The following is a 25,789-nucleotide window of genomic DNA, read 5'->3' as shown; positions in this document are numbered from 1 at the left end:
AGGATAGTGCCACAAAGAGGAGAGAGAGGCACACAGTCTCAGCCACCACATCTCCGACACTTGACTGCTGCAGGAGGAATATTCCCTTGCAGCAAAAAGTTAGGCAGAGGACCCAGACCAACCCCCATCCTCACCGCAGAGGCCCACAGATCCTTTCACAGGACAAGCCCAGAGCCAAGTGTGTGGAGCAGCCTAGAAAACACACACTGCATCGCTCTAGAACACTAGCACGAACTGTGTGCTCCCCACCCCCACCCTCATGACCCAAGCCAATTCAGGACAGGTGCCATCTTGAAACCAGAGCCACTGCTGGAGCATGCCCTGCCCTGTGGCCAGTAGCCACAGGTGCTTGCCCAGCCTTAAGACACTGCACTTGTCCTGGTGCACTCACACAAGAGGCTACAGCACCATGATCCTGGCAGCTTGAAGCCTGGGCTCACAGCAGCTGTGACTCTAGTTCTGCAGTCTGGGAAGCTAACCCTAGTCCTGCCAAACTGATGCAACCTGTGTCCCTCGCCAGAGATGAGACTGGCAGACCCTCCTCAGACAGATCACCCCCTTTCCTCCCCTTCCCCTCCATCCCCACTGGCTGACCGGGCTGTATGTGCCTGAGCCCCCAACCCAGAAAAACATCTCACAGGTCTCTATCCTAATGAATATGTCCTTGGGCCAGTGGAAATAAACTGCATCTGCCCCTCCCAGAGAAGTAGCCAGGTGGTTCTGTCCAAAACAGTCCCACCTAGCAGCCTTGCCAACAGGTTGAGAAATGACTGGACAAGCTCCTTTGTTGCAGGCCCCCCTAGCGGCCCAGCCCACCACTTGAGAAGCAGCTAGATGGGCCCTCTCACTGGAGCACCACCCCTGGCAGTCCAGCTCTGAACCACAGAGGGAAGCACAACCTCGCATCAGGCCCCAAGAACCGGTACAGCAGAAGGGCCACTGGCAGACTGACACTAGCTAAGTCAAAGCACATCCATGCTCCCAACTTGGAGAAACAGCTCAGCCTTCACACCCCTGGAAGACTCACCACTTGGTCTTTGAGCCATTGAATGCACATGCATCTGAGTGAGAAACAGCTTGTCTGACATGGTCCTGATGGGCCCACCTCCGGTCAGAGAAGCAGCACAGTGACTGCCACTGGCAAACCACTCCATGAAACCCTGACGTGCCACACACCCACATCCCCAGCCTGAGAATTAATCCAGCAACTGCATCCCCAGTGAGCCAGCTCCTAAGAAGACCGATCCACAGGATACATGCGAACACCTCCAGCCTGTGAAACAACCCACAGATCCCTCCCTCAGAAGAGCTGTGCCAGTGCCACCACAAACCTCCAAAGCATAAGTCACTGAGTCACTCACAGACATAGCAAAAGTGGATTACAGTTGAGGAAACTACACAAAATCTACACCACTGCATCCATCCTGAACAAAGCCATTGCACTCTACCTAACTGACATACTAAGACACATTTGCTAGTGAAAGTCTTTCTCCATGCAAGCCACTCTACAAAACTCAAAAAGGTGATTATTCCACCAGATGCACAGATATCAAAGCATGGAAACAAGAAACATGAAAAAACAAGGTAATGTGACACCACCAGAAAAACAAAATAATCCTCTGGCTACTGATCTCAAAGAATCAGAAATTGCTGACTTGCCAGAAAAGGAAAATAAAATTAATGATCTTAAGTAAAGTCACTGAGATACAAGAGAATACAAACAGTTCAGTGAACTCAGAAAACCAATTCATGATCTGAATGAGTAAGTCAACAAAGAGATAGATATCATTTTAAAAAAATCAAGCAGAAATCTTGGAACTGAAAAATTCATGGAATGAAATAAAAAATACATCTGAGAGTCTCAACAGCAGACTAGATCAAGCAGAACAAAGAACTTCTGATTGAGAATATAGCAGTTTTGAAATAACACAGGAAGACAAAAGGAAAAAGAATAAAAGAATAAAAAAGCATGAACTAAGCTTATGAGATCTATGGAATACTATTAAGCAAAAAATTATGGATTATTATGAATCATGGACATTCCAGAAGAAGAAAACAAAACACATACTGAAAACCTATTTAAAGAAATAATAGCTGAAAACTTACCTAGTCTTGGGAAAGATGCAAACATCCAAATCCAGGAAGCTCAAAGGTCCCCAGATAGATTCAACCCAATTAGGTTATCTCCAAGACACATTGTAGTCAAACAATCCAAAGCTAAAGACAAAGAGAGAATTCTGAAAACAGCAAGAGAAAAACATCAAGTCACTTATAAGGGAATCCCCCTAGGCAAACAGCAGACTTCTCAGCAGAAACCCTAAAGGTCAGGGGAGAATGGGATGATATATTCAAAGTATTGAAAGGAAAGAAAAGTGCCATCCAAGAGTATTATACCCAACAAAGCTATCTGTCAGAAGTAAAGGAGAAATACAGTATTTCTCAGGCAGGCTAAAATTAAGAGAATTCATCACCACCAGACCAGCCTTACAAGAAATGCTTAGGGGAGTCCTACATCTAGAACAGAAAGAACAACCACCACCATCATGAAAATACCACAAAATATAAAACTTACTGGTAAAATAGATACACAAATTAGGGAAACTTATCAATACAGAAAACCACCAAACCACAAGGGTTAACATTAAGAGAGGAAGAAAGGAACAAAGGAGATGCAAAACAATCAGAAAACAATCAACAAAATGACAGGAGCAAGACCTCCCATTTCAGTAATAACCTTCAATTTAAATGGATTAAATGCTCCAATTAAAAGACACAGACTGGCTGAATGGATAGAAAGGCAGGACCCGTCCACATGCTGCCTACAAGAAGCACACCTTACCTAGAAAGATGCACATGGACTGAAAGCAAAGGGATGGAAAAAAGATATTCCATGCAAATGGAAAACAAAAGTGAGCAGCAGTAACTATACTTACATCAGATAAAGCAGACTCTAAATCAAAATCTGTTCTAATAGACAAAGAAGGGCACTACATAATGATAAAGGGATCAATACAGCAAGAGGATATAGCAATTATAAATATATATGCACCCAACACTGGAGCACCCACAAGAATGCCCACTCTTACCACTTTTATTTAACACAGTACTGGAAGTCCTAGACAGAGCAATGAGGCAACAGAAAGAAATGACGGGTATCCAAATTGGAAAGTAGTAAATCGAGTTGTCCCTATTTGCAGATGATATGATTTTATATAGAGAGAAACCTAAAGACTCAGCCAAAAAACCCCAAGACATGAGAAAAAATTCAGGAAAGTTGCAGGATACAAAATCGACAAACAAAAATCAGTAGCATTTCTGTTCACCAACAATGAACCAGCAGAGGAAAGAGTCAAGAAAGCTATCCCATTTACAAAAGCAGCAACAAAAAATAAAACACCTAGGAATAAATTTAACCAAGGGGTGAAAGATCTCTACAGTGCAAATATAAAGTACCGATTAAAGAAATTAAAGAAGACAAAAAGGGAAAAAAGTAAAATGGAAAGACATCCCATGCTCATGGATTGGAAGAACAAATAATGTCAAAATGACCACACTACCCAAAGCAATCTACAGATTCAATGCAATCGCCATCAAACTACCAATGACATTCTTCACAGAAATAGAAAAAAAATTCAAAAATTTATACGGAACAACAAGAGACCCTGAATAGCCAAAGCAATCCTGAGCAAAAAGAACAAAGCGGGAGGTATCACACTACCTGACCTCATAATATACTGATGGTAATCAAAACAGCGTGGTACTGGCACAAAAACAGACACATAGACCAATGGAAGAGAATAGAGATTTCAGGAATAAATCCATGTACCTACATCCAAACGATTTTTGACAAAGGAGCCAAGAACATACATTGGGGAAATGACAGTGTCTTCAATAAATGGTGCTGGGAGGGCTGGCCTGTGGCTCACTTGGGAGTGTGTGGTGCTGGTAACACCAAGATCACGGGTTCAGATCACTATATAGGGCTGGCCCATGGCTCAGTTGGGGGAGTGTGGTGCTGACAACACCAAGTCAAGGGTTATGATCCCCTTACCGGTCATCTTTTTAAAAAAAATGAATAAATAAATAAATAAACAAGTAAATAAACAAATAAATAAATGGTGCTGGGTAAATTGGAGATCCATACACAGAAAAATAAAACTATACCCCTATTTCTCACCATATACCAAAATCAACTCAAAAGGGATTAAAGATTTAAATGTAAGTCTGGCCAGTTAGTTCAGTTGTTGAGAGCACAGCCTTATAACAGCAAGATCATGGGTTTGGATCCCCGTATTGGCCAACCACAAAAAGAAAGAAAGAAAAAAGAATTAAATGTGTGTAAGTCCTGAAACTATAAAACCTCTAGAAAAAAACATAGGTGAAACACTTCAGGACAGAAGTCTGGGCAGAGACTTTGTGCATAATACTTCAGAAGCACAGGGAACAAAAAGGAAAATTAACAGATGGGATTATATCAAACTAAAAAGCTTCTACACAGCAAAGGGAACAATGAACAGAGTGAAAAGACAACCTGCTGATGGGAGCAAATATTTGCAAACTATGCATCTGACAAGGAATTAATATCCAGAATATACAAAGAACTCAACTCAATAGTAAAAAACAACAACAACGACAAGAACAACAACAACAAAATGGTCCGATTAGAAAATGGGCAAAGGAACTGAATAGGTATTTTTCAAAAGAAGATATACAGTCAACAGGCATAGCAAAAAATGCTCAACATCACTAATCATCAGAGAAATGCAAATCAAAACCACAATGAGATATCACCCCAGTTAGAATGGCTCTTATCAAAAAGACAGAAAATAACAAATGCTGGTGAGGTTGTGGAGAAAGGGGATTCATATATATTGTTGGTGGGAATGTAAATTAGTACAGCCATTATGGAAAACAGTACGGAGATTTCTCAAACAACTATAGATGGAATTACCATGTGATGCAGCAATCCCACTACTGGGTATATAGTCAAAGGAAAGGAAATTGACAAGTCAAAAGGACACCTGCACCACCATATTTATTGTGGCTCTATTCATACTAGTCAAGATTTGGAACCAACCTAAATGTCTTTCCACAGATGACTGGATAAGGAAATTTTGGTACACACACACACACACACACACACACACACACACACACACACACACACACACACACACACACACACACACTGGAATGCTACTCATCCATAAAAAAAAAAAAAAAAGAATGAAATTCTGGTACTTCCAGCAACATCAACGAGCTTGGAGAAAAGTATGTTAAGTGAAATAAGCCAGGCACACAGAGAGAAATACCACATGTCCTCACTCACATGTGGAAGCTAAAAATATTCATCTCCTAGAAGTAGAGAGTAGAATAGTGGTGACTAGAGACTGGTAGGGGGAAGGAGGAAGGGAGGATGCGGAGAGGGTGGTCCATGAAGACAAAATATTGGAGAGATGGGAAGAATGGGGTCTAGGGTTCTATAGCAATATAGGGAGACTGCAGTTAACAATAAAGTACTGTGTGTTTTTGAATAGCTAGTCGAGATGATGTTGAATGTTCCTAACACAAAGAAGTGACAAATGTTTGAGGGGATGGATGTACTAAGTAGTCTGATGTGATCATTGCACACAGTATGAATGTACCCAATATCATATTGTACTCCATGAATATACACAATTATCATGGATTGATTAAGAAAAATAAATCAAAAAGAGGGGAAAAAAGAGAGAAATAGAGAGTAGAAGAGTGGTTATCAGAGTCAGAGAAAGGGAGAGGGAGGGTTAGTAGACTGATAGACTAGAGGAAAGATTGGTACAAAGTTACAGAGTCACAGTTAGATAGGAAGAATAAGTTCTGGTGCCCTAGGGTGACAATAGCTAATAATGTTGCATTGCATATTTCATGATAGCCAGAAACGAGGATCTGGAATGTTGTAACCACAAAGAACTGGTAAGTGTTTAGGTGATAGATGTGCTAACCATTATGATTAGATCGCTATACAATATATGCATATATTGAAGCAACAAACTGTACCCCATACACATGTACAATGAAAAAAATAACATAACTTTTTTTTTAAAAAAAGGAGAGCTCCAAACTCTATGTATAAGCTCTGCCCAGATATCTGGATAACCACTGAAGTGTATGTGCAGGACATACTCCCTGCATTCCATCTAAAGATAAAATAACTGAACAAGAATTTCAGAAAGCTATCAAAGTACACAGTTTGAATTTTGAGTACAACTAAATTGCTCATTTAAACAAAAGCAAAATAAAAAAAATTTAAAAAAACACTCTTTGGAGAAATACAACAGGTCTAGAGTCTCAATAACTTAATATTCACATTGTCCAGGATACAGTCCAAGATTATTCAGTACAACAAGAACCAGAAAAATGTGGCCAATTGTCAAGGGAAAAGACAATTGACATAGGCCAACCCTGACATGTCCCAGATGTTGGAATTATCAGACAAAGGCCTGTGGGACAATATCAAAATGTCTGACCTATCTGTAACTGGAATCCCAAAAAGAAAATACAGAAAATAGGCAGAAGAAAAATTTGAAGAAATAATATCAAGAATTTTTTTATTTTTTTTTTTTTACCTTTTTGTCTTTTTCCGTGTCTGGCAACGGATCGCAACCCTCACTGTCGCCCCCGTACCGGACCAGGACCGGCAACGGGATTGGAAGCCTCGGTGTTGCTCCTGCGCCTCGCTCAGCCAGTGAGCGGGAACCGGTCTGTATATGGGATCCGAACCCTCGGCGGGAGCGCCGCCGCACTTCCCAAGCGGTGCACTATCACAGTGCGCCACCGGGCTGGCCCATAATATCAAGAATTTTGTGAAAGATATAAATTTACAGATTCAAGAAGCTCAGAGAGTCCCAATAAGAATGAATGCAAGGAAAAGCAAATTGCTACAAACCAAAAGCAAAGAGAAAATCTTGTAAGCAGCCAGAAAATTATTTACATGGTGCATAAATCAAAACATAATTCAAAAATTAGATATTAAAATAATCCAGAAGAAGGCAGGAAAGGAAACAGAGAAAAAAGTAGCACAGGGAAAGAGAAAAAGGTAAAAATAAAAAATATAACTAGATTAAATGTCGATGGACGAGGCATAAGGATAAACATATGTCAATGTTATAGAACTGAGAGTCAGAAAAAATCCCATGTATCTGTGTATCATTGATTTTCAAACAGGGGGTCAAAACTATTCAATGGGAGAAAGAATAATCTCTCAACAATGGTGATAGGATAAGAGAATATCCTCAAGCAAAAGAATGAGGTTGGGCCCTTACCTTATGCCATAAACTAAAATTAACTAAAAATGGATTAGAGACCTAAATGTAAGAGCTAAAACTGTACAATTCTTTGAATAATCATAGGAGTAAATCTTCATGACCCTGGATTAGGCAAAGTCTTCTTAGATAACACACAAAACACACAAGCAATAAAAATAATTTGGACTTCATCAGAATTAAAAACTTTATTTCATAGCTCTCTCAAGAGAGTCAAAAGACAAGCTCCAGACTGGGAGAAAAGTAGTTGTAGATAACATACCCAGTAAGGGACTTGAATCCAGAGTATATAAGGAACTCATAAAACACCCACAGGAAGCCAAATGATCCAATTTAAAAACAGCTAAAAGACTTTACGAAAGAAGACATACAAATGGCCAAGAAGCACAAGAAAATATATTGAACATCATTAGTTATTTGGGAAATGCAAATGAAAATCACAATGATATACCACTTCCTAATCACTAGGATGGCTATAATAAACAGACAGATAATAACAACTGTTGAAGGGAATGTGGAGTAACTGAAGCCTTCATATATTACTGGTGGGAATGTAAACTGGTGTGGCCACTGTAGAAAATACTTTGGCAGTTCTTCAAAGGGTTAAATGTAGAGTTAACATACGACCCAGCAATTCCACTTTTAGATACCTACCCAAGAGAAATAAAAACACATGTCTACCCAATGACTTATATGTAAATATTCACAGCAGCATTATTTGGAATAGCCCCAAACTGGAAATTATCCAAATGTGCATTATTGGTAAATTCATAAAGAAAATGTGGTGTATATAACAGAATATTATTCAGCAATTAAGCTTGTACATACTACAGTATGGATTAATCTTGAAGACATTATAGTAAGTGAAAGAAAGCTGACACAAAAGACCCCGTATTATAATTTCATATTTATATGGAGTTTTCAGAAAAGGCAAATACAGAAAGTAGATTAATGATTGACAGGGCTGGGGATGAAGGCAAAATAGGGAGTAAATGCTTAATGGGAACATGGTAATTTTTTAGAGTGATGGAAATGACCAAAAACTGGATTGTGATGACAGTTACAACTTTGTAAATATACTCAAAATCACTGAGTTGTACACTTAAAACATTAATTTTAAGGTATATAAATAAAAGCTTTTAAAATATTATAAAGGTTTTAAAAATGTTACTGCACTAAACATTCTAATTAAAATCAGAAATTGTCAGACTGGATAAAAAAGCAAGTCTGAAGTATATGCTGTTTATAAAACCAAGCATTAAATACAAAAACACAGATAGGTTAGAAAAAAAAAAATGAGAGATCATATACCATGCAAAGAGTAAGTCTGGAGTGACTATATTAATTTCAGATAAAATATATGTCAAAATAAAGTTAAAGAGAGACATTTCATGGTGACAAAAATTTATGTCATCAGGAAGACTACGATCATAAATGTGTATGTACTTAACAGATATTCAAAATACATGAATAAGAACTGGTGGAATTAAAGAGAAATAGACAAAATCACAATATTAGATATTCTAATGTTGCTCTCTCAGCAACTGAGAGAACAATTAGACAAAAAAAAAAAAAAACATAGAAAGGACATAGAATATTAAACACCTTGACCTAACTGATGTTTATAAAAGAGTACACCCAGCAAATACAGAACACACGCACATGTTTTTCAAGTGCACATGGTGCATTCACCAAGACAGACCATTTACTAGGTTACAAACCAAATCTCAATAATTTTTTAAAACTTCAAATCCCATAAAATATATTTTCTAACAATAATGGAATCAAATTAGAAATCAGTAATGGGGCCGGCCCGGTGGCGCACTGCTACAGTGTGCTGCTTGGGAGTGTGGCGGCGCTCCCGCCGAGGGTTCGGATCCCACATACAGACCGGCCGCTCACTGGCTGAGCGAGGTGCGGGCGTGACGCCGAGGGTTGCGATCCCATTGCCGGTCATGAAAAAAGACAAAAAGGAAGAAAAAAAAAAAAGAAAGAAATCAGTAATAACAAAACACCTAGGAAAAACTCAAATATTTTGAAATTAAAGAACATACTTGTACTTAATACATGTTTAAAGAAGAAGACATAGAGAAAATTAGAAAATATTTTGTATTTAATGATCATGAAAATAAAATATATCAACATTTGTGGATACAGATTGTATAGCTTTAAATGCTTATGTTATAAATGACTAAGTTTATAAAATCAATGACCTAAGATTCTACCTTAAGGAGATAGAAAAACAAGAATACATTAAACCAAAGTATGTAAAAAGAAGGGAATAATAAAGACAAGAGCATAATTTAATGAAATGGAAACAAACAATGGAGAAAATTAAACTGACAGCTCTTTGAAATGACCAAGAAATTTGATAAAATCTTAGCTAGACTGAACAAGATAAAAAGGGCAAAAATTACCAATATAAAGAATCTGATATTACTATAGAGCCTACAGACATTATGAAAACAATAAGAAAATGTTATGAATGACTCTATGACTACAAATTTGACAACTTAGATAAAATGTATGCCCTTCCCAACAGAACAACTAACTAAAGATGAAACAGAAAATCTTACTAGCTCTATATTTACTGAAAAAGTTGAATTTAATACACAAAAACTTCCCACAAAGTAAATCCCATTCCCAGAGTTCCCCCGGAAAATTTTAGCAAGCATTTAAGGAGGAAATAACACTATTACACAAACTCTTTGGTAAAACAGTCTCACAAAGTCAGTATGATACCAACACGTGAAAAAAGACATTACAAGAAGAGAAAATTGAAAACCAATATCCCTCTGGAACCTAGATGCAAATTCTCAATTATTCCATTGAAACCAGCTATTTATATGTGTCAGCTATCAACTGATTCCCTCTCAGTTCCAAATGCACCTTTCCATGTATGCTCTCAATATAAGAATCTCTTTAAGCATTTCTCCTTTGTAGCAAACACAATGTTAAGCTTTCTCAGAAGAGAGCACTGGAGGGACACTGAAAGAAGAAGAGTCTTTCCTGCTGTTTCTGGCCCTGGCAGGGGCTCTGTGGTGGTTGTGAAGACACATGGTAGAGTCAGCCCCAGTATGTAGGCCAGGACTCAGTCCCTATGCAAACTACAGCCTGGCAATAATCTTTCCACAGCTCTCTTGACATGGCAAAGCAGTAGCTTGCTTGCAGCTGCCACATAGATGCAAAAATCTTCAACAAAGTATTAGCAATCAGAATACAACAACACATCAACAAAATTATACACCATGATCAAGTGGGATTCATCTCAGGGATGCAAGGATGGCTCGACATATGAAAGTCAATTAATGTGATACACCATATCAACAAACTCAAGGACAAAAACCCTATGATTATCTCAATAGATGCTGAAAAAGCATTTGACAAAATTCAACATCCCTTCATCATAAAGACTCTCAACAAATTAGAAACAGAAAGAAAGTATCACAACACAATAAAAGCCATCTATGATGAGCCCACTGTCAGTATCATTCTGAATGGGGAAAAGCTGAAAAGCTCAGGGAAGTTAAGGAGGTAATAAATAAATAAATAAATAAATAAATAAATAAATAAATAAATAAAATACCTAAGAATCAATTCAACCAAGGAGGTGAAAGATCTCTACAATGAGAACTACAAACCACTACTGAAAGAAATTAAGGAAGACAGAAAAAGATAGAAAGACACCCATGCTCTTGGGTTGGAAGAACTAACATTGTGAAAATGTCTATACTACCCAAAGCGTTCTACAGATTCAATGCAATCCCCATCAAAATACCAATGACATTCTTCACAGAAATGGAAAAAACAATCTTGACATTCATATGGAACAAAAAAAGACTTCAAATAACCAAAGGAATCCTGAGCAAAATAAATAAATCTAGAGGCACAACACTACCTGACTTCAAATTATACTACAATGGTATAGTAAACAAAGCAGAATGAGACTGGCATAAAAATAGACACTCAGACCAGTGGAGTAGAATAGAGAACCCAGAAATCGCTCCTCAGGCTTACAGCCATCTGATATTTCACAAAGGCAACAAAAACATACACTGGGGAAAAGACTGCCTCTTCAATAAATGGTGCTGGGAAAATCGGATATCCACATGCAGAAGAATGAAACTAGACATGCACCTCTCACCATATACTACAATCAACTCAAAATGGATTAAAGACTTAAGTATAAGACCTGAAACTGTAAAATTACTAAAGGAAAATATAGGTGAAACATTTCAGGAACTAGGTCTGGGCACAGACTTTATGAACATGAGCATGAAAGCACAAGCAACAAAAGAAAAAATAAACAAATGGGACTATATCGAACTAAAAAGCTTCTGCTTAGGAAAGGAAACAATTGACAGAGTGAAAAGACAACCTACAGAATGGAAGAAAATTTTTGCTAAGTATGCATCTGACAAGGGATTAATATCCAGAATATACAAAGAACTCAAGCAATCAAGCAATTACACAGTAAAAAATAAATAAATAAATAACAAATAAACAAACGAACAAAAAAAACCCTATTAAAAATGGGCAAAGGAGCTGAATAGACATTTTTCAAAGGAAGACATACAAATGGCCAATAGAGGAAGACATACAAATGGCCAATAGGTACAAGAAAAAATGCTCAACATCCCTAGTCATCAGGGAAATGCAAATGAAAAGCACACAGATATCACCTCACCCCAGTCAGACTGGCTATAATAAAAGACGGTGAACAACAAATGCTGATGCGGGTGTGGAGAGAAGGGAACGCTCCTGCACTGTTGGTGGGACTGTAAATTAGTACAACCACTGTGGAAAACAGTATGGAGGTTTCTCAAACAACTACAGATAGATCTTCCATATAATCCAGCAATCCCTCTTGTGGGTGTATACCCAAAGAAATGGAAATTATCACGTTGAAGGGATACCTGCACTCCCATGTTCATCGCAGCTCTGTTTACAATAGCCAAGATATGGAACCAACCTAAATGTCCATTGATGGACGATTGGATAAGGAAACTGTAGTATATACACACCATGGAATATTAATCTGCCATAAATAAGAATGAAGTACTCCCATTTGCCACAACATGGATGAACCTGGAGAAACTTATGTTGAGTGAAATAAGCAAAGCACAGAGGGATAAATGCCACATGTGCTCACTTGTAAGTGGGAGCTAAGCGAGAAAGAAGGAAGGAAAGGAAGACCACAGTAATGAATTAGACTTGCAGAGGGAGAGAGCAGACCTAGGGATACAAAGTGAGGTAGGGAGAGGGGGAGGGGGAGGGATGTCGAGGATCAATTGGGTGGGGGACACAATCATAATTTGTGGTAATTGGCATTCTGCCAGTATTGATCGGGCCATCCCATCTTGGGCATGAGTGGTGATGGTTAGCTTTATACTCCACGAATATTCATAACCATTAAAAAGAAGAAAAAAAGAGTTCAAATAAATAACCTAATGTTATACCTCAAGGAACTAGGAAAAACAAAAACAAACTAAACCCGAAGTTAGTAGAAGAAAGGAAATAATAAAGATCAGAGCAGAAATAAGCAAAATAGAGACTAGGAAAATAGTAGGGAAAAAAATCAATGAAAGCAAGTGGGTTTCTGGAAAAGATAAATGAAATTGGCAAACCTTTAGTTCGACTCAGAAACCAAGAGAGAAGACTCAAATAAATAAAATTAGAAATAAAGGAGGAGATTTTAGGACTGATACCACAGAAATACAAAGAATCGTAAGAGACTACTATGAACTGGTTTATGCCAACATACTGGATCACCTACAGAGATGGATAAATTCCTAGACACATACAACCTAACAACACTAAATCACGAAGAAATAGAATATCCGAACAGACTGATAATGAGTAAAAAAATTAAATAGGTAATAAAATGTCTCCCATCAAAGAAAAGCCTAGGACCAGATGGCTACACTGCTGAATGCTACCAAACATTTAACAAAGAACTAATGCCAATTCTTCTGAAACTCTTCCAAAAAACTGAAAGAGGGAATACTTCCAAATGCATTTTATGAGGCCAGAATTATCCTGATACCAAAGCCAGACAAGGAGACCAGAAGGAAAGAAAATTACAGGCCAATAACCCTGATGAACACAGATGCGAAAACCCTCAACAAAATACTAGTAAACTGAATTCAACAGCACATTAATAGGATCATTAACCATAATCAAATGGAATTTATTCCAGGTGTGCAAGGATGATTGCACATATGTAAATCTTAACTGCAACAAACCATGTTAACAGAATGTAGGACAAAAACCATATGCTCATCTTAATAGATGAAGAAAAAGCATTTGAAAAAATTCAACATCTTAAAAACTCTCAACAAACTAGGTATAGAAGAAATGTACCTCAACACAATAAAGGCCATATATGACAAACTCACAGCTAATATCACACTCATCTGTGAAAAGTTGAAAACTTTTCTTCTAATATCAGGAACAAGACAAGGATGCCCACTCTCACCATTTCTATTCAACATAATACTGAAAGTCTTGGCCAGAACAATTTGGCAAGAGAAAGAAATAAAAGGCATACAAATTGGATAAAAAGATAAATTGTCCCTGATTACAGATGACATGATCTTATACATAGAAAATTCTGCTGACTCCACCAAAAAACCTGTTAGAACTAATATAATGAATTCAGTATGGTTGCAGAACATAAAATTAATATACAAAAATTAGTAGTTACTATATGCTAACAATGAACTATACAAAAAAATCAAGGAAATAATCCCATTAACATTAGCTAGAAAAAAATAAAATACTTTGAAAAAATGTAACCAAGGAGGTGAAAGACCTGTACACCCAAAACTATAAAAAATTGATAAACAAAATTAAAGAAGAAACAAATAAATGGAAAGATATCTTTTATGCATAAATTGGAAGAATTAATATTGTTAAAATATCTATACTACATAAAGAAATCCGCAGATTCAATGCAATACCTATCAAAATACCAATGACATTCTTCACAGAAATAGAAAAAACAGTACTAAAATTCATATGGAACCACAAAAGACCCTGAATAGCCAACGTAATCCTAAGCAAAAAGAACAAAGCCAGAGGCATCACACCACCTGATTGCAAAATTTACTACAAAGGTATAGTAACCAAAACAATATGGTACTGGCATAAACACAGACACATAGACCAACTGAATACAATAGAGAACCCCAAAATAAATCCATTCTTTTACAGTCAATTGATTTTTTACAAAGGTGCCAAGAACACACAGTGGAGAAAGGACAATTTCTTCAATAGATGATGCCGTAAAAACTGGATATCCACATGCAGAAGAATGAAATTAGACCCTTACCTCACACCATATACAAAAATTGACTAAAAATGGATTACAAACTTAAATGTAAGACCTGAAACGTTAAAATTACTAGTAGAAAACAGAGGGGAAAAGCTCCGTGACATTGGTCTGGGCAATGACTTTTTTTTAGATGTGAACTCAAAAGTATAGGCAACAAAAACAAAATTAGACAAAGGGAATTATATCAAACTAAAAATTTTCTGCACAGCCAAGGAAACAATCAACAAAGTGAATGGAAAACCTACACAGTGGGAGAAAGTATTTGCAAAAACTATGCATCTGAAGAAGGATTAATAATATCCAGAATATATAAGGAACTTAAACAACTCAACTGCAAAAAAAACAAATAACCCATTTAAAAAATGGACAAATGATCTGAACAGACATCTGAATAGATATCCCCCCCCGAAAAGACATATACAGGTATATGAAAAATGCTCAAAATCGCTAATCATCAGGCACATACAAATGAAAACCACAATGACACATCACCTCATACCTATTCGAATGGCGTTTATCATGAAGACAAAAAATAACAGTGTTGGTGAGAATGTGGAGATAAGGGAACCCTTGCGTACTATTGGTGGGAATATAAACTAGTCCAGTCATTATGGAAAACAATACGGAGGTTCCTTGAAAAACTAAAAATAAAGTACCATATGATCCACGAATCTCACTTCTGGGTATATGTCCAAAGGAAATGAAATTAGTATTTTAAAGAGATAATCTGCATCCCCATGTTTATTGCAGCACTATTCATGATAACCAAGATATGGAATCAACTTAGGTGTCCACCAGTGGTTGAATGGATCAAGAAAATGTGGTGTATATACATAGTGGAAATACTATTCAGCCTTAAAAATAAGGAAGTCCTGTCATTTGCAACAGCATCGATGAACCTAGAGGACATTATGTTAAGCAAAAATGAGCCAGGCACAGAAAAACAAATACTACATGATCTCACTTATATGTGGAATACAAAAAAGTTGAACCCATAGAGTTAAAGAGTAGAATGGTGGTTACCAGGGGTTTGGGGGTGTGTTAGGGAGATATGGGTTAAAGGGTACAAAATTTCATTTTGAAAGAATATGTTCAAGAGATCTATTATACATCATGGTGACTACAGTTAATAAAAATATACTGTATACTTGAAAATTGCTAAGTCAGTGAATTTTAAATGTTCCCACCACAAAAAAAAGAGAAGTATGTGATGTAATGCATATGTAAATTAGCTTGATTTAACCATTCTACAATGTATACATATTTCAAAACTACATGTTGTACACCATAAATATATATAATTTTTATTTGTCAATTAAAAAAATGAGGGAGAGGGGAGAAGGAGGTGGGAGGGAGGTTTCAGTAATTGGCCACAATAATCAACCACCTTGTATATTGACAAAATAAAATAAAATAAAATATTTTTTTTAAAAAAGAAATAAAGTCAGTGTTTCATAAAAAGGAAGATATATGAATGGCCAATACTTACATGAGAAGATACTCAACATCATTAGTCATCAAAAAAATGAAAATTAAAACCCCAAGGAGATGCTCACTATAATGGCTAAAATTAACAACACTGACAACACCAAGTATGGCAAGAACATACAGCAGTTACAATTCTCATATGTTGTTAAGGACAGTGTAAAATGGCACAACTACTTTGGTAAAACTTGTTGCAGTTGCTCATGAAACTAAACATTCACCTATTGTATAACTCAGCAGTTCCACTCCTAGGTATTTACCTAAGTGAAATGAAAACAGATATTCACAAAAACACTTTTACATAAACATTCATGGCAGCTTTACTCATAATAACCCCAAACTGGAAACAGCCCTGGTGTCTGTTAAATTTATTCCAGAACGTGCAAAACTAATCTATGTTGATAAAAAAAATCAAACAGTGGTTTCTTCTAGGGTGTATGTGTAGGGTTTGACCAGGAAGGATTATCAGGGTATTTCCTGTAGTGATAGTAATATTTTATATCTTGATAGGGGTTTGGGTTACATAGGTGTATGCATTTGTCAAACGCTATCGTTTATCGATTTTAACTCAAAACAAAAAAAGCTGTAAACATTGTTTTTGCTTTTTTTTGCATTTATATGTTTATTACAACATTACTAACAATAGCCAAGATGTAAACAAATATAGAACTCTACTTAATAATATAAATGTTTAAGTATTTTAGGGGGATGTGTACTCTTATCTCTGCAATATCCGTTAAAATGCATCAAAAATAAGATTAACTGGGCTGGGCCCATGGCTCACTTGGCTGCGGGTTCGGATCCTATATAGGGATGGCCAGTGCGCTCACTGGCTGAGCGTGGTGCAGACAATACCGTGCCAAGGGTTGCGATCCCCTTACCAGTCAAAAAAAAAAAAAAGATTAATTGATGGATGGATAGATGGAGAGATAGGTACCTAAGCAAGTAATATCTTAATGATGGAATATCTTAATATCAAAATAATATCTTAATGATGGAATCCAGGTGGTAGGTTTTTCCTGTTAAATTCTTTCAGTTTTTTCTGCATGTTTAAAAATGTTCATAATAAAATGTTTAAAAAAATATTGAGTATGTACTCATTGTTTTAGGCTGTGGATGTAGAAGAGATGGCTGAGGGAGAGTTTCCCAGAGAAACTTATCCAAAGGAAGTGAATTGATACAGTGTTTATATAGTTCCTACTACAAGCCAGGGGCAACAATTTATTTTTATCTTCACAAAACTGGGACCTTAGGTATTATTATTGTAAGTGGAAACTGATGACCAGCAGGTTGACTTGTACAAGGCCATAAATCACTAAAGGGAAGTTAGGATTTCACACTGAGCTCTTTCTGATTACAAAGTCTGTCCTCGGTAGTATGTAAAGTTAAGTTTTACAGCTATATCCACCCTATCTGTGCACCCCATATTTCCTTCCCTACATTATTTTCCCCTAGTGCTTATCACCATTTGATATACTATATATTTGCTTATTTATTTTTTATTAACTATCTCCTCCCACTAGAATGAGAATTGCATGAAGGCCCAGAATTTTTGTCTGTTTTGCTCACTGTTCTATCTCCAGTGTCAAGAGCAGTTCCTACCTGGCTTTTGGTAGATGCTCAAGAAATATTTGTTGAGAAAACTGAACTAATGAATAGTAGGAGTTAGCTTGGAATAAGTGGAAGCAAGAAGGATAATCCAAATGCAAAACAGCATAAGAAAAGCTTGGCTACAAGATGGAGAGTAATTGGCTCCAGAAATCTAAAGCAGTTTGGTACGGCCAGGGCAGAATGTGTGTGGGAAACATGAATTGTATGGAATGATGCTAGAAGAGTAAGAAGGGATCAGATCATGTGAACCTTATTAGTCGTGAAGATGCCTCTGGTCTTTTTCTGAAAGACACTGAGGAGACTTAGAAGGATGTTAACATGGTGAATGATAAGAAAAGGCTCTAGTTACAGCATAAAAAAGGAATAAAAAGGAGCTCACAGTGGAAGCAAGGAGACCAGTCAAAACACTTTAATAACAGTACAGAAGAGAGGTAATAGTGGTCTCACCAAAAGAAGTGGCATGGTAGATAGAACGCAGTAGATGGTTTGAGAAAAATTTAGGAGGTAGAATTGATAAGATTGGTTGTGTAGTGTGAAAAACAAGGAAAACTTAAAGATGATTTTTGGTTTCTGATTTACGCAACTTGGTGGATGATGGTGCCATTAACGACACTGGGGAAACAAGTAGAGGATCAGGCTTAAAATGAATGGAGATGATAAATTCATTTTTGAATATGATGTGTTTTATGATTCTACAAGACATCTAAGTGGTGATATCAGTAGGTAATTGGATATACTGGTCAGGTGCTTTGCATAAATCTGGGATAGAGACATAAATGCTGTCATCATGCCTTTGGGTACCCTAGCTGTTGGGTCATGAGGACAATTTAGTAGCTGTTTTTCATTTTAATAGCATTTTCGTTTTAAAAATACTACCTCCGATATCTACCTTCCTCCCAAATTTAGTTTTCCTTGGCTGCTGGCTTTTTTATTATTCCATCGGAATTATAATGAGAATATAAATTGTTCCATAATAAAAAGCTACAGAATAGCAAAATCAAAATGTGATAGGTAAAAGAATCTTAGGGATTTTCATTACATTAGAAGGCTAATTTTTGGTAAATACATTACACTGGGGGATAGTTCTTTGGTACTCACCTGATCAAATACAGCTCTTTATTCCATGGGTAGATATTTAAGACTGGCCCAACCCCAATCATGTGGTTGTGACATTCTCCAACATTTTCAATATATTCATGCTTCAGTGGCACTTTGCTGAGGAGTTCAAATTCCTCAGGTGCCTTTTGAAGTACCTGTTCTGCTGCATAGAATCCATCTACTAGCAGTGTCTTGCCACCTGTTCCTTCATGCTTAAGACAGTGAAATACCTGAATGCTAAAGAGGGAAAAGAAAAGTAAATTATTCTGTTTAGTGAAGAAGAGAGAACATATCAAAATTTTAGAAAATTATATGTGAAGTTATTGCTGAATCCTCTTGGTAATTTTCTTTTCATGAAGAAATAAATCTCATTTCTTAATTGTTTTTCCCTCAGAGTTGTACTTTTTTTATGCTTTGCGATATTAATTTTACTAGAAGTTTTTTAAAAACATATCTAACATATATTGAAGCCTGTATGTGCTGGGCCCTGGGAGTACAGGCACGAATAAGGTATAGACTCTGTTTTTTAAAAAGCTCATGATCTAATAAGAGATGGAGCAAATAAGTACCAATAAAACATGATACATACTGTAATGAAGTTGTACACAATATATGGTGGGGCCATAAAGAAAGAAATGATCTGTTCTAGTGGGATGTTATATAAACAAATGTTTGGGAGGAGGAGGGGGTGGTTTTGCTTAGTATTAAAGAATGAGCAAGAATTAAACTGGAAGGAGATTGCAGTGAGGAGAAGGGATTGCAGTGAGGAGAGGGCATTCCAGGCAAAGAAAGAGCATGACCAAAGGTACTGCGTAAAACAACAAGGTATATTCAAGGAATAGAATAAAAAGTTCTTACTGGCATAGCACAGAGAACCAAAGAGTGATTGTAAACTGTGAAACTCTATAGTCATATGAACATTCTAAAGAGTTGATTGTGGTGATAGTGTGGAAAATGGACTGGTGGTAAGCAAGATGACAAAAAATACCTTGGAAAACATCTTGGATAACTGAAATACTAGGGAAAAATATTAAGGACTTGAGCTTAGAGAGGCATGTTACAGAGAAGAGAACACACCCGAGAGATACTGCAGAGGTAGAACTGGCAGGATTTGATAATCCATTAGATGTGGAGGATGAAGGACAGGCAAGAACCTAAAATGGCTTCAGGTTTCTCACCTGGGCAACTTGAAAGATAATAATGCTATTTACTAAGACAGAGAATGCAGGCAGACATGCAATTGGATGATAATCAGGAGGTGTGGGGTGTTGAGGAAGAAGTTCAGTTTAGGGGCATGTTGAAATAGTTGAATCATATATGACATATATGTCTGCATATGTTAACAGGGATAGGGAAGGTGACTTTTAAAAAAAAGTACCATTTAAATCATTTTGAAGTATATACAGTTTAGTGACATTATGTTCACATTGTTGGACACCCATCATCAGAACCATTATCCATTTCCAGAACTTTCTCACATTCCCCAACTTAAACTTTGTCCCCATTAAACAGTAACTCTCCATTCTCCCTCCCCTCAGTCCCTGGGAACCACCATTCTACTTTCTGTCTCTATGAATTTAACTCCTTTAGGGACCTCATATAAATACTAAATACGGTATTTGTCCCTTTGTGTCTGGCTTACTTCACTTAGCATATGTCCTCAAGGTTCATCCATGTCATGGTATGTGTCAGAATTTCCTTCCTTTTTAAGGCTGAATACTATTTCATTATACATATATAAAAGGTGACTATTAATGGACTGGAAAACTAAAGTAGAATTTTCAAATTAATGAGAAATGAAATTAATACTAATTTAATCAAATAAGCAAAACTAAGGAAAGTAAACAACAAAGTAAAATAAGAAATAAACATAAAGAAAGACAGGAGAAATAAAATCAAGGGAAATCTAATATAAACACAATTAAAATGAGAAAGGTCAGTTCTGGTCCCTAGAATGAGGATGCAGATGATTGTTCTCAATATATATTGACAACACTGAGCAGGATTTCTAAAAGCTGCTTTATTCTTCCTCCCCTAAACCAAATATTATTAAGTCCAAATCCTTAAAGGAAATCGATGTAACCATAATCAATTGAATATTATCACCATCTCATACTGTCTTTATAAATCCATATGTATATTCACTTTTCTAATATCTTTGTGTCTCAGGCCCATCATCTATATGCAGAAGCAAGATTAACAACAACAAAACAATACCACAGAGGTGCCTTTAATAAGTAGCAAATGGTATATATCATCTCTGGATCAATAGCTTCTGATTCCGTGTGAAAAAAGTTATTTTTCAGTCATTTCTTCTCTCTAACTTCTCATAAGTCAGATTCAAATTCTCTAACACCATACCCCAAAGGAGCTGTGTTTTCAGGACTGACCCTTTTGCAATATGACAATAACTGAATGCAAGAAAACTGTACAAATTCCAAAACTAATGACTAGCCAATAGTTTTTTTGGTAAGTTATAATTACTTTGGGGAAAAAATGTAAATTTAACAAAATTAAAACTCCATTTATGTAGTAAGATGGGTTTTCAATCACTTAAAAAAAATTATGCCTATGAGTCTAAAGAAGACTGAGCTAGGTTATTTCAAAATGATCTTGTTTCTAGGAGAAGAGAAAGAAACAGTCATGCAAATCCAGAGCAGCAGATAAAATCTTGGTTCAAATAGAAAGGAAAATGATTAAGAAACTACTCAAGATCATCACATATAAAGAAACCCTACTCTGTAAAAGTCCAATCCACATACCCACAGGGCTCTTGAAAATAGGTAGTGTCCGTGTGCCGATCAAGAGCTAGCTTGGTGTATGCAGTGTCGCCTCTGGAGAAGTCTGAAGTGAAATACCACATCCTCCCATACATGGTTTCTCTGTCAAATGAAACAAAGGAAGACCTATTAGCTGTTTGAAATGTTCATTCTTGTCTTTCAAAACTCTTTCCAATACTTTCATTACTCGCTAATAACAACAGATTTTTTTGGTTCCAGATTTCTGTCCATAAAGTAAAAATGACAGGTGACCACAACACCCGTCTTGGCAATTCTGTCACTGATTAATATAATATAATAGGAAGTTGAGTGGTAAACTGTGAAAGTATAACGTGTTCCAACAGCTTCGGAAATCATCCCACTGTGTTTATAGGCCTACTTTTAATAGCCTTCACGTTCAAGATTCTTTCCTGTGCTCACATTTCTTTCATAGAAAAAGATGATGTAGCTACTTCTAGAAGTGATCTTTTTTACTTTATTATCTTTTTATTTTTTATAGCTGTTGTCTTTTATTAATATTCTTAATGTTTTCAATAATGGTGTTAATTTTCTAATATACTGGATGAGCCAATTTGCAAGTGTGACCGAAGAGTTTCCATTTCTTTCATATGACAGAAGTGATTAACGTAGATCCTCGCTCATCTCTTGTAGGAATAAGGAAAAGAGAAAAGGACAGTTTATGTTAGCAAGTATTTAGTTAGTGAGACTTGCTGTATCATTGTTGTTTTATCTCTCTTTGAGGTATACATCATAGATTTTGATTTTGTATTCATTTTCCCAGTGGGCTCAGATCTGTCTAAAGGTTACTTTAACTCTTTAACTTTCAGAGTTCATCTTATTCTCTGAATCCTCCAAGTCCAAAGAGGAAATCTTCTTCCTTTTGAACTACCATAATCTCTAAAGCCTTCTCAATTTATTGCTTACTAGCACAATTTTTTTTTACTTGAAAGTTTTCAAACTGTTTTTAAAACTGAATACCCACAAATTCTGCTGATTATGCTCTACTAGCACAAGAAAAATGACACAGCCTACTGTTTGCTACACGATTAACTATATCTGGGTCTTATTAAGTAAAAGGAAAGTACTAATTATAATACAGTAGGTTTACATCACATTTAATACTATAGAAGATCAATCTGTATACTACCTAGAAAAGCAGAATGGTAATGAAAAGAACACTGTATTTAGGATGAGGAAACCTGAGCTATTTGAATCCCAGTTTTATTGTTACTAGCAGAGCAATCTTGGGCAAGCCACTTAGTACTGTTGTATATCTGAGTGTCAGATGCCTCATCAGTAGAACAGAGCATAAAATACACACTTATCAGGATTACTATAATGATTAAAAGAAAATAATGGGTGTAAAGATTAAATGCTATATAGTGTTTTAAGGCAGTATTATTAACAATCAGTCTCTGAATCAAGCCTTAGCAATCATACAATGTCAAAACTGAATGATCTTTAGACACCATCTTATTCAATTCTCTTTTGAACAGATGGGAAAATATAAGCCTGTGGGAATTGAGCGTGTGTGTGTGTGTGTGTGTGTGTGTGTGTGTGTGTGGAATGGACTTGCTATGATCACATAGCTGCTAGATGGTAGAACTTAGACTACTACCTGGTTCTCTTTACTCATAGTCAGTGCTCTTTCTAGAGTACAATGATACCTCCCACTTTGAGGATCACCGAGATAGAAAAATATACCAATAACCTTGGAATCTTCATTATTTTTTTTGTCCTTTTTGAGAATCTTCATTATTTTTAATGAAATCTTCATTATATTTAATATAAAAGTGTCTTTAAAGATTAGAAATCCAGTCCTCAAATGAAGCACTGTAAGTGGGAGTCCCCTTATTTAGGCCACAAAATATTCTGGATTGAAAATAAAGGGGACCATACGTGTTACATTTCTTTATTGGTGCTCATACTATGGAATTAATTACTGTGGATTTCAGGAAACTAATGAATTACCTGATCAAGCTGATCCTTCCTGCCAACTTCTCTGTGTGCTCTTGAGTGGGAGGAACATTTTCTACAAATGCAATTCCATAGAGCAGAAAATTTTGCAGAAACTTCTTCAGTCCCTCATTGGTTTCTAAGAAGCTCTGGAAATCTACAGGTGGAACTTGAGCTTGCTGGTAGATTTCAGCATTCCATAATATTCTAGGCTGAATGACCTTTTGTTTCTGCCCTTCATAGCTGTTTTGCACCAGCCAATCCAAATCATATCTAGTCACATGACCATCTGGCCCTTTTAAGGGAAAAAATAAAGAGCATTTAATATAATAAAATAATAATTACAAATACTGCCAATAATTTACTGGTTAAAAATGTTATTCTTAGCACCCGATTACCCAGTACTGTATTATTTATGAAAATTAAAATGAGTGTCTAGAATGTTTCTGAAACAGAAATATTTGTGGGTTGAGTGGTATGCATGAATAAATGAATGAATGAACAAATAAATCTTTCCAGAAGGTAAATATGTTTGTGGAATTATAGCTACATAGTAAAGGACCTTCTTGAACACTCAAGTCATCAAAGAATAATAATTCCAGTAGGTTTATAATGTATTCAGCACTCTCTCTTTTTACCCCCATCCCATCTCCCATCTACACAGAAACTCAGAATATTTTTTGAGATACAAGGGAATAATTTTAACAATCATTATATCATCCTTAAAATTAAATGTTCATAAAAACTAATACTTAAAGTTTGCAAAATATAAACTACCAAGATTTACCTAACCAATCTGTTCTTTGTAGTATGCAGGTTTATTTTTGAAAAATTTCCCTATTACTTAATAGCGATCATCTTTATTCATACTTCTGATAATTTCTCAAAACAGAATGTATAGCAAAACTCTTAAAAGTTTATATCTTTAAGATTCTTGAGAAATACAAACAAATAACTCTCTAGAAAGAGTCTACCAATATTCTTTCTCTCCAACAATATATATGGGCCTATCAAAATTGAGTATTCTTATTTCTAAAATATATTTTTTCTAATTTGGTTAGTAAAACTGCTATCTTGCAATAATTTAAATCTATTGCTTACCAATAAGGCTAATAAGAATGCTTTTCATATTTGTTAAACATCTATATTTCTTTAATGCATGAGTCACCAAACTATGGGTCATGAGCCATTTGTTTACATGTTTGTAGCTGCATTCACCCTACAATTGAAGAGATGAATAATTGAATAATTGAGACAGAGACCCATAAAGCTCCAAAATATTTACTATCTGACCCTTTATAGAAAATGTTTGCTGACTCCTGCTTTAACGATTTGTCCATTCACTTATTTTTCACAATTTTATATTGGAATATTGGTGCTTTTCTTACAATTTGGCAATAGCACCTTATATGTTAAGGGTATTTAATTTTTGTCATAAATTTTGCAAATATTTTGTCAAGTTGGATGTTTTTTGATAAACCTTTCTAAGGCATTTTTTTGGGCAGAGAAATTTGTAGTAAATGTATTGAATGTAAACATTTTTTCTCCAATGCTTTTTTCTTTTAACTTTTCATTTGGAAATTACAGATTCAGAGGATGTTGCAAAGAAAAGTATAGGGAAGTCTCATGCATTCTTCCCTGAGCCTTCTCCAATGTTAACATCTTATACAACCACAGTACAATACCAAAACCAAGAAAGCGACTTTGGTACAATCCATAGAGTTTATTCAGATTTCACCTGTTATACTTATTCGTGTGCGTGGCTCTATGCAGAGTTGTTACATGTGCAACTTCCTATAACCACAACCACAGTCAAGACACTCAGTTGTACCATCACCACAGGGCTCCTTTGTGTTTATAGCCACACCCGCCCCTTCCTACACCCTTTCCTAACTCCTGGCAACTGATAATATGTTCTCTGTTTCTATAACTATGTTATTTTATAGTGTTACATAAATGCAATCATGCAGGTCGGCTTTTTTCCTTCAACATAATTTCACTGAGGTTCTTCCAAGTTATTATGTTTGTTAATAGTTTTTCTTTGTATTGCTGAGTAGTATTCCATTGTATGGATGGTTTGTTTAACCATTCACCCATTGGATAGTTTCCAGTTCTTGGCAATTACAAATAAGGCTGATATAAACATTAATGTATAGGTTTTATATGAACATAAATTTTCATTTCTTTGGGATAAACATCTAGGAAAGTGATTTCCGGGTTGT

At 36.1% G+C, this 25,789-nt stretch overlaps 1 protein-coding gene across 2 annotated transcripts in view; it reads right to left on the bottom strand.

The window, feature by feature from the left end:
- TMLHE (trimethyllysine hydroxylase, epsilon) overlaps positions 1-25,789 on the bottom strand; it is an 84,700-nt gene that overhangs the window by 6,554 nt on the left and 52,357 nt on the right. Inside the window, exons 4-7 of one of the 2 annotated variants that reach the window (XR_550689.1) lie at positions 23,583-23,862; positions 21,594-21,713; positions 18,832-19,068; positions 2,107-2,217 (exon numbers count right to left, since the gene is read on the bottom strand). Coding sequence is in view for 1 of the 2 variants with exons in the window: in XM_008575698.1 (XP_008573920.1) it covers positions 18,832-19,068; positions 21,594-21,713; positions 23,583-23,862 (637 nt within the window). In the remaining variant the exon portion in view is untranslated. The remainder of the gene's footprint in view (positions 1-2,106; positions 2,218-18,831; positions 19,069-21,593; positions 21,714-23,582; positions 23,863-25,789) is intronic. The other variant, XM_008575698.1, reaches the window with a different exon arrangement.

This window comes from Galeopterus variegatus, unplaced genomic scaffold, assembly GCF_000696425.1.
Source record: "Galeopterus variegatus unplaced genomic scaffold, G_variegatus-3.0.2 Scaffold1223, whole genome shotgun sequence".
In the NCBI taxonomy this organism is placed as follows: domain Eukaryota; kingdom Metazoa; phylum Chordata; class Mammalia; order Dermoptera; family Cynocephalidae; genus Galeopterus; species Galeopterus variegatus.
The sequence above is the reverse complement of the archived record's forward strand: the minus strand, read 5'-3'. Positions and strand labels throughout refer to the sequence as shown.